Below are 10,284 nucleotides of genomic sequence, written 5' to 3' on the forward strand. Positions count from 1 at the left end.
CATAATTTAATATTTCTAGTATTATTATTATAATAATATTTAAATTATTAAAATATTTATCAAATTCATTAACCAAATAATATAGTAATATTTTATTAGTTTATTTTTTTAATTTATTTATCAATTTAAAAATTTATTTTTTTAAATTTTAATATTTAAATTATTAGAATTAGTAATATTACAAATATTAAAATATTTATCGTACGTGTCAAAATATTATTAATTGATATATTTATGTAATTTAAATATAAAAATATATTTTTTAAATAAATAAATTAAATATTATTATATAATTCATCCTACCATTTGATAAATATAATATATTTAGCATTATCGAATATTAATAATATTTTAATATATATAATTTAATAAATAAATTTAAACAACATTTGTATTATTATTAATAATCTAACTACCGTCTGTGAAGCTGTCCTTGCCCAAGTCAATTTAGCGCATAGATCAAAACTCGCCGAGAACCAGTAAATTTCTTTTAGGAGTTTGTGCAAATTCACCTTATGAAATACATGTGACTAATTTTGTCCGTACATTTCTCCAGTCAATCTTTTCAAATATCAAATACATGTCTCTCTAGAGGGTGTCAATAATAGTAGACTGTCAAGTGGGAGATAAAAGCCAATATAAGAAACTCAGGCCCACCCAAAAAAACTGGTGCAGAAAAACTATACAAAAAGTCTACTTCAAATTTCATAACTAGTTTGTTGCTTATAAAGCGAAACAAACTGTTAGCATCCAATTTTCACAAATATATATATATATATATATATATATTATACTTTTGAAGAGGCATATATGCAAAGAAGCTTGGCGAGCAAAACAAAAGAGCAAACATAATTAAATCTCTGCTAAAATGGAGATTGATGATGTGAGCTGCCGCCGGCGATCCTCGTACTTTTCGGGTTGCATGATGTCGCCCTTATGCTTTTCTGTCCATGAAGATCAAACAGAGTACTCTCGCATTGATTATTGCAACAGCAGCCAAAGCAAAAGAAGGCAAAGATGGAGAAATTTCCTTAAGAGGTTGGTTAGAGATAGCAAAACCATATATGGATCCAAACCCACGTCGTTTAAGTATGATGCAGTCAGCTACTCGCAGAATTTTGATGAGGGTTTTCATTCCGATCAAGAACCCAGAAGGCATTCCCAAGTGTTTCCAGTTGTTAGATGGGATTTAGGTAACTAAATAAATACCATATCTTGTGCCTATTAATTAGCTAGAATGTTTTAAGTTTATATCAATATATATATATATATATATATATATATAAAGTTTATTTTTGGAGATCTAATTCTCTCTGGGTTTTGTTTTTCCTAAACTTCCCCGCTGATTAGTTCCTTCAAAATTCAAATCTTCCTTTAGATCTGCTAGCCTATATGATGATATATATATATATATAAATGTATTTGTATATCAGCCGGACAAATTTTCTTAAGATGAAAATTAAGGAAGCATTAGTTTTTTTTTTCTTTTTTTTTTGGTAACGTTGTTTAGATTGATGAGTGTATGAGTGTGTGTGTGTGTGTGTGTGTGCAAAAATTGGAGTATTTAATTCCTAATACTTTTTGAACAAAATTACCATAGCAGTACAACTTGCTTGTTTACCATAATTATACTAATGTGACAAGGATCATATAGAATGGTTAGAGAGAATTAAAGAATGACCTTTTTGTTAAATAGTCTTCCACATCAAGAACCGTACGTCTCCTGATTCAACTTCTATGCAATAAAGAAATTAATTCCGTTTCGTCAAAAATAAAAAATAAAAAAAATGAGAAGTATTGACTTGTTTAAGGTTTATTTACCATTTTAAATTATATTAATGCGTCAATCATTCAGAATTAGTGCCGTTTTGGTATTTGAAGTGGCCTGTATATTGTATACTGATTCAACTCTCTCGAATATTCCTACAAAAATAATGATAATATATGTATATATATATATATATATATATATATTCTTAAGGGTAAAAAAAAAACCTACCCAAAAAAAAAAAAAAAATCCTTCTCTCTCTAAACCCAATCTAATTACAAGGAATTATTTCAATAAATAATAAATAAAAAAATCAAGGAAAGAGTACAAAATTACACAACCCGGCCGATTTGTGTTGGAACCGGATGATAAAATAGTCCAAAAAGGATTTTTTTCCTTTATATTTAAATTTAAAATTTTTATATTTTCTTAGACAAAAAGGTCCAAAAAGTTTTTTTTTTTTTCCTTTTAATGTTTATAATTTTTTGGGGCATAAAAAGGTCCACAAAGTTTGAATGCATACACCTTTATTTATTTATTTTGAACAATTTACCTAATTTCAAACCATTCAAAATCCTTTCGTATTCCGCATAACTTGATTTATACTCCTATAAACATAGATAAAGATGCTCAACTACTGAAACTATCTGCTTCATCGTATGTATATACCTTTTTTGAAAGAAGTATACTTGTATACTTCGTCAAGAAGGAGTATTGTCTCATGCAATCCCAATAAACTGATGGTTATCTCTAATTTACAAATCTTTATAAAAACTTTTAACATATATAACATAATCTAAATTATATTGGACAGAAACAGAATATCACACATGTAACTGAAAAACTTCATCTTATCAGAACCAAGAGTCTACAACGATGAATATTATCTCCAAAGGAATAAAGGATATATATTATTAGGTTCTCAAAATTAATTAACCCCTCCAAAACCGTTATTAAATTAAAAGGCAACTACCCAATGCTCACCCTAAAAAGGGCCATTTGTCACCAAAACAAAAAGCACAGAAAAGGCCACTTTGGAAAGGCCCATTAAATTCCAAGAGATCCAATCTATAAGAGGCTATGAAGCCCACACACTGAAAGGCCATTTATCCATGCTCTTCAGGTGTGACAGTGATTTAACAATGGAGGGGAATTATCAATGATTAGCTCGTAATTAAGTTGCTTTAAACTGGTAACTGGCAAAAGAAAGTAAAACTTGAAGATTGATCTTTGTGTTGTAAATATGTTGATACACCTCTTGGCTGAGATTCAGTTACATATACTTATAATGCCTCAACCCTCTTTAGGTAACCATTTTTCTGATGCATTAAGAACAAGTACTTATTGTAAACAGAACAACATGTCATAACTTTTATTCTACTGACAAGTAAACACAAACAAGTATTAGTCAAGTACTCTTCTTTCGTAAATTTCAATCATTAGAGATCAATGTCATTGAGTTAAACTAAATGTTATAGTAAGAGCACAACCTGCTTTAATTACTTATGTGCTATATGGTCCTTATAAATCATTCTAGTTTTAGTGTATCAGTGCTAGATCTTTATCAAGCTTTAGGATTATGGACAACACTTTTTTCTCTTATTCATCACAATAATAATTATCTGACTGACATTTTTTAACATATTTCTGAAATTGTAATCCATAAATTACATCATTTTGTTTTCTGGAACTAAATCTTACATATGTATATATATATATATATACATATTCGGCTTTTCATTGATAACTTGCTCATAGAGAATGTCAGGTTGGTCATTTGAATTGAGTCATAACCAGCTCATCTCAGTCCAAGAAGCATTCTTCTATATATGCTTTATGTGATTGTTTAGTAACTGGTAATTAAAATATCTCTGCAGCCCTCAATCTTTTCGTTTTGTCTACATTTGAAGTCTGCTGCAGTTTTCATTGAGATATTTATCAAAAGTATTCAATATTGAAATAAAAATGGTAATTGGTAATCTTTTTGTTTTTATTTTTTTTTTCAATGACATGAAGGATGTGAAGGAAAATTTTACCTTTCATAATATTGCTCTTATTGGTGTCTATTAATGTTATTGGCTTGGCTGGCTTAGTTGAAGCTGAACCGGCACATTTGAAACCTCACCAGAAGTACTGCTGATAGCGAATGGAATATTCAAGGTGTTTTGGCTTGCTGGATCCATGTCCCTTGTGCCATAAAGCTGAGAAATTAATAGAGACTTGTCATTAAGATTTTTGGATATATTTTCGTACTTTCTTGCTCTACTATTTTAACTTATGTGTTTGATGTGTTTGTATGTATGTATGTTCTTCAGGGAAATATACAGCTTTTTTGTTTGTGTGTTTGAATGGAAATATATACCTTCTTGTACAGTTCCATGTTTTCTTGACGAATGGCAATGATCTTCTTATGTAACTCCATGTTTTCTTCATGAATAAGACTACCCTGTTGTGGAACCAGCAAAAGAATAAAGTATGCTATATAATTATGAAAAATTATAAAATTAATTGTGAAAAATTTGCAAATATATTTTTTTGAAGACCTTTTGATTTATCTCTTGTATCTCGTCGGTTAATAATTGTTCCTGCACAGTTTACAAAATATGTTAATTAAGTACTTGATGTGCTTCAAAATGAACCTCTAGTGGGATTATATTTATGTATGACATGCTAAGGCTACTAGTCCAAAAGTACCTCTCTAAATTAACATCAACAAAACTAACATACAGAACAATTTGGTCAAGAATCAATTAGGGGTCTTATGTACCTTTTTCATACGAATACCTTTCAGACTTATTTCCAATCGGTTCTCAATATTTTGAAGGTCTTTGACACCCAAACCATAAAGTTCTTGCCCCATCAATTGCCTGTTATATATATAAACAGTACAATCTTTGAGGTCATTATTAATTCCACATAATTCATGTAAATTTGTAGCATTTTCTACACACACACACACACACACACACACACACATATATGCAAATATATGATATAAGTCTACACAAAGTATAATTCAGATAAACAAGAAATTAAAATTGGTACCTATGGTTCTCTTGCAAGTTCTGCAATTGATGCCTTAAAATTGCTGCCTCCCTTTGCCAAAACTATAGCAAGCACACGTGAAAACAAATGAAGTGCAAGTGATATATATCATGAAAATGCTTCACTACTCCATCTCTGAAGTAATAAAACTTCTTTTCCGCATAATTCCAGTACAGGTCATAGTGCAAATAATAATCTAGGACTGTTGAAAAGACTTAATAATTAGTACAGAGCAGTATACAGTCTTATAATCTAGTTCTTGTTTATCTTAATTTCTAGTTACCCCCAATTTTGACTGTGTTGTAAGCATGAACCAACCCATTATATTGGTCTTAAAAATTCAAAAGCATGTGTTTTGCCTTCATGTGCATAAGTTATCTATAAACTTAATGCCCAAATATTGCATTTAATTGACTGGCTCGATAGCCAGAGAGTTATAACTTTCTGCATATGTTCAAATAAATATGTATTTTAATTTTAATAATTGATTAATATGCCATCCGCCAAGCATGCATGCATCTAGAACTAGAAAGATGAAAAAATAGTGGGTGATGATAATGGAAACGTACCGTGACTTCTGATGCTGGGTTGAGTAGTTGTTGATGTTCCTCCTTTGATTTTAGATATTTTTCTATTACTGATTTCATGCTGGTGGAAAGTAAATATAATTAATGACCATATCTTAAACAACTATATATATATATATATATGTATGTTTTTTCTACTGTGACAAGGTAGCCTATTGAATGGTGGGTGATCAATATCTATTCTTAAAACGATAAATGTATGAATTGTAAAGTGGGTGACCTTGTCTATCAGAGAAGAAGACTATATATATTTGGTAATAAAGAACCATATTTACTACAGTTGCAGTAGCAGATGCATTTGCCTTTTAGGGAGCTAGGTTGATGACAGACAAAAATGAACTAATCAAGGTTGGTGCATACACTACAGTACTATGTAGTGAATATCCAAAATTAGCATACCATGGTTATATATATACACAAAGCTTTTATTTTATTTTTTATATCTCGAATTTGAAATCATTATTTGAAAAAATAATAACTTTACCATTAAATTGTTTAGTACATACCAAACTCAAACGGTTTAAAATATATACACCAGAGCCAAATGGCTTAAAATGTAATTATAGATGGAGGAATGCATTGACCAAGTGAATATTATATCAATTACTCAAAAGTGATAGCATTAATATTTGACCAAAATAAAAAATAAATTGGTGATAACATTAATATTGTGGAAAATGTTGCCCACATCTGTAATTGGTGCGTAATGCAGACTATGCCATCTACTATTGGTTGAATTTTATGCATGAGTTGGTAATTAGCATTGTATTTTATTGAAATTGCAGTCATCTTATTTTTGTTAATCAAATTTTAGGTTATGTTAGTGCTTAAGATTTATTAAATAAAGAGACTTGTGTATATATATATATATATATATATATATTATATATTTTTCTGGTGAAAGTTGAAGTTAAGCTAACAGGAGTGTAATATAACAAGGCATTAAATTAATTTGTCAAATTTTGGATATTAATGCAATTAAAAAACTTAATGTTAATTAAAAAAACAAATATAAGGGTCACATGTGAAAATAAATAAGTGAGATCAAATGCAAATAGATAAATAAATAAATTAGTGACACAACATGTTAAATATTACGTATTCACTATATATTAACCAAAACTAACAGCTTGCTGTTTGTAGTTGATGTATAAGACGTTCAGAAAAATAAGTTATTTAGTACTATTGTACTATGAGTTTTTGATACATTTTCAAATTAGATTGTCATATATATATATATATATATATATATCTAAATGGGGTTAAACTCTAAATAATTATATGAAGAAATACTGATATCAATGACAAAGATCATTATTCTAAAGATAGTAAGATACAATAAGATGGTACACAATTTCATGTATTATATGCTTGTGTGTTTATAAATCAAATTCTTACTTTAAAACTCTCATGCTGTCCCTGATTCGAGATGTACTATGTATACATACATATAATATGACTCATTAGTTTACGTGACTAATTGTTTTATAGATCAGTAAAGTTACTGGGATCTTTTTGATGCTTCAGATTGGGGTATCATATGATCAAACCGCTAGTAATGGTTGCTGGCACATGCATAAGGGTACTATCATAGTACAGTTTTTAAACGTTGAATATTTCCAACACACGTCCTTTTTTTTTTTTTTTTTAATAATAAAAAAAGAAAGCTATACAGAAAGATAAGGATGCAATTCATGCCGAAGGTTTTCACCTAGATAACAGTTTGAAGTATAATATTTTTAATGAATACTATTCTAAAGAGGCAGTTCATGTGGGAAAACTTTTTCAATTCTGTGGGCATAAGATTATTGAAATAAAAATTAAACATTAGCTTTAAGGGCATGCAATTGATATATATTCTACCTAACACACTCTAACAACACTTTTAAGGATTGAATTGAATCATTGATATGGACTAAAAACTGCAAAAAGTAGTGCATATAATAAGTAAAGGGAAGAGGTGCATTGAATATTGAAATGAATTAATATATTGTTAAGCTTTTAGAATTAGAGTGATGTATATAGAGCTCTAGAATGATGCGTATAGAATGATGCGTATCTGATATGCACAATAAAAAAATTATACATATATATATATATATATATATATGTTTATATTTACAAACTGCCAATAACTCATTTGAAATCATTGGTGTTATTTTCAGTATTTTGTAAAAAAATTTAAAATTTGAAATTATTATTTAAGAAAACAATGACACAAATCTATTCAATATCTATACAATAACATAAATATATAAAGTTGATAAAGTAATTAACCGTTCATTAACGAGCTTAAAATTCTTTGTTGGATTAACATTTGTGCGTGCACGACACATATGCGCACACACACACACACAAACATAGAATAAATCTTTTATTAGAAAATCTATGATTTAAGGATGATTAAATGGCGAAATAACCATGAAGTTAAAGTGATAATTAATATTTACATTTAAATTTAGATCATAAATAAGATATGACATCCTTTAATACTTACAATCCAATTATCTTTTATTTATTATAATCAAGAATCCTTAACTAGAGAATTTATATATATATATATATATGTATATATAGGCCAAAACCAAAAATTGTGACCTCACAATCACTAGATGGAGCATCTGGTTTATGTGAAAAAGCACCTGTCTGATAAGCAATGCCAACATGGTGAGTTTAGATTCTACTTTTTGTTATTGAACACAAATTAACATTGTAGCTATAGAGCTTAATATATTAATGGGGTTTAATTAGGTAACTATTTGGATTCAAAATTGTTAATTTTCCACATAAATACTTGGGGGAAATTTGATTCAAATGATCAGATCAGGATGTTATGGTTAGTGAATAGCATTTTCTTTTTTTCCTTTTTTTTTTTTGTTTTTTTGTTTTTTTGTTTTTTTGTTTTTTTTTTTTTTGTTTCCTTATGTGTCTTTATCAATTTTTAATTAATATTTTTTCCTGTCAAGTAGCTAGTACTCTTTTAATTCCCTTTTACATACAAGGTTAATAAAACATAATATCTACCATTAATCCTACCTAGCTTTACCAAAATATGTTTTCTTTCTCTTTTTATTCAACACCTAGCTACTTAGAGAACTCCATAAAATAGATATGTAATTGATGACAAGAGTTTTTTTTTTGGGGACAAGTAAGGCATCTATATTATATACTTCTGCTATGGATGCAGATAAGGAATGAATGAGGTAATTAATGACGTTGAAAAAAATCTCTCTCTCTCTCTCTCTCTCTATATATATATATATATATACATATATATATATAAACTCAAACACCTTCCCAGTAATGCTTTCCCAAGCATATATCAGCTTCGGATTTTCTCTATATATATGTTTCAACACACATAAACTAATAAGGTATTGAAATATATATAAAAGAAATATTGCGTCTATCTATATATATGTATAATATATATATATATATATATAAATTTTTTTTTTTCTTTTCCGAAAATCAATTCTCCTAGGTACCCAAAGCAGGTAACATGCGGCTTGGATAAACTTAAATTATCATATAAATTAAATTATATTTGAGAACTTTTCTGCAGAAACATGCTGATAACTGAGAAATGAGAATCACCTACGAATGCATGCGAAGTATACATTTCACTAAAATCGATCTGAACTATATATATGTATAACATCATTTTGCATATGTACTAACATTCATAAAGTCTATCTATATAGAGAATTTTAGTTTTTGAAATATGAGAACAAATTAGTGACTGAGCTGAGGACATATATAGAAGACTACATATATATAGCTATCTGAAAACTGCATAATATGAATCATATATATTATATGAAAACCGAAAATAATAAATTTCTATTTTCTATAGGGATCTTAAAAATATAACCAGATCAGCAACAACAACCAAAAAAAAAGAAAAAAAAAAAAAAGAAGAAAAAAGAAAAAAGAAAAAAAGAACAAACAAACAAACAAAGAAAACAAAATTAACAAAATATTATGGTGGGAAAAGAATGGGAAAATTAAAAACCTGGTGCTAGCAAATTCATAGAGCTTTCCTGTGCTGGAGAAGATTACAAGGCCAACTTCTGCATCGCAAAGAATTGCCAGCTCTTTCGCTTTCTTAATCAATCCCTTTCTACGCTTTGAAAAAGTCACTTGCCTGCTTGTTGAATTATCGATCCTCCGAATCACAATCTTCCCTCTTCCCATCGCTTTCTTTCTCTTTAGATTTTAGGGTTTCTCTGGAAGGATAAAATTGTTATGTGTGCAATAAAACAAGTAGAATAGGGTCTGAATATAGAGGATGGTGTATAGAAGATTGACTTACAAAGTTGAGCCAAAGTAATACTTTTTAATATTGACAATGTTGTGGTTGTGATATGGTGTATGAAAGTTTTATATTGCATTTCTTTTTCTTAACTTTATTTAAAAAAAAAAAAAGAAAAAAAAAAAAAGAAGAAACTTATCGAAGTGTTAAAACTTTAATACTTATTCAAAGGTTAAAAATAATAAAAAGAAGGTACATAGATATAAAACAAATCATTTATAAATGTGGGGTTAATAAGTGGACTGAAATAATAAATTAGTTAAATAATTTGTACTCATTACAATATAAATTTCAAGGGTGAATGATATACAGATCGTAAAATTGTTTTATTGTGATTATTTTTATAGAACGTTTATAAGTATAAATAAATTTTGAAGTAGTGAAACATAAAAGTATTTGATTCTTTTGTGATTTTAAGAACTTTTTCTTAAGTATTTATAATATCTTATCTCTACCTCATTAACATAAAAAATTCCTCATTTTATCATTCAAGTCTTCAAAGTCTTCTTTAAAAATTGCCAAGCAACCCAAAAAAAAAAAAAATGTCTTGTGTCAATATTCATTTATAC

The 10,284-nt window shown here is 28.2% G+C and overlaps 2 protein-coding genes across 3 annotated transcripts; one reads left to right on the forward strand and one right to left on the reverse strand.

Moving 5' to 3' along the window:
* The first annotated feature begins 648 nt into the window (after positions 1 to 648).
* LOC112492597 (uncharacterized) lies at positions 649 to 3,982 on the forward strand. The gene is made up of 2 exons (XM_025076732.3): positions 649 to 1,193; positions 3,862 to 3,982. Exons 1-2 carry the CDS (start codon positions 869 to 871, stop codon positions 3,906 to 3,908), a joined length of 372 nt encoding a protein of 123 aa, XP_024932500.1. The 5' UTR covers positions 649 to 868; the 3' UTR covers positions 3,909 to 3,982.
* LOC107425112 (MADS-box transcription factor 23) lies at positions 3,160 to 9,743 on the reverse strand. Of its 2 annotated transcripts, XM_060818804.1 has the most exons (9): positions 9,716 to 9,743; positions 9,416 to 9,629; positions 5,383 to 5,461; positions 4,814 to 4,875; positions 4,536 to 4,635; positions 4,312 to 4,353; positions 4,131 to 4,214; positions 3,805 to 3,969; positions 3,161 to 3,679 (listed from the first exon to the last, which is right to left on the reverse strand). In XM_060818804.1, the coding sequence occupies exons 2-8, from the start codon at positions 9,595 to 9,597 to the stop codon at positions 3,841 to 3,843; spliced, it is 678 nt and encodes a 225-aa protein (XP_060674787.1). In that variant the 5' UTR covers positions 9,598 to 9,629; positions 9,716 to 9,743; the 3' UTR covers positions 3,161 to 3,679; positions 3,805 to 3,840. The 2 variants fall into 2 exon arrangements, with proteins under 2 accessions (XP_015890524.3, XP_060674787.1); XM_016035038.4 differs by lacking the exon at positions 9,716 to 9,743 and having other exon boundaries at positions 3,160 to 3,682; positions 9,416 to 9,689.
* Positions 9,744 to 10,284: the final 541 nt, after the last annotated feature.

Source organism: Ziziphus jujuba, chromosome 7 (genome assembly GCF_031755915.1).
Source record: "Ziziphus jujuba cultivar Dongzao chromosome 7, ASM3175591v1".
Lineage (NCBI taxonomy): Eukaryota > Viridiplantae > Streptophyta > Magnoliopsida > Rosales > Rhamnaceae > Ziziphus > Ziziphus jujuba.

Excerpts from the sequence above, each read along its gene's own strand:
- LOC112492597 (XM_025076732.3), top strand. The coding sequence starts at position 869 with ATGGAGATTGATGATGTGAGCTGCCGCCGGCGATCCTCGTACTTTTCG. Across the intron at positions 1,194-3,861 it reads AGTTGTTAGATGGGATTTAG|TTGAAGCTGAACCGGCACAT; the intron begins GTAACTAAATAA and ends TGGCTGGCTTAG.
- LOC107425112 (XM_016035038.4), bottom strand. The coding sequence starts at position 9,597 with ATGGGAAGAGGGAAGATTGTGATTCGGAGGATCGATAATTCAACAAGC. Across the intron at positions 5,462-9,415 it reads TATGAATTTGCTAGCACCAG|CATGAAATCAGTAATAGAAA; the intron begins GTTTTTAATTTT and ends ACTTTCCACCAG. Across the intron at positions 4,354-4,535 it reads AAGGTATTCGTATGAAAAAG|GAACAATTATTAACCGACGA; the intron begins GTACATAAGACC and ends TAAACTGTGCAG.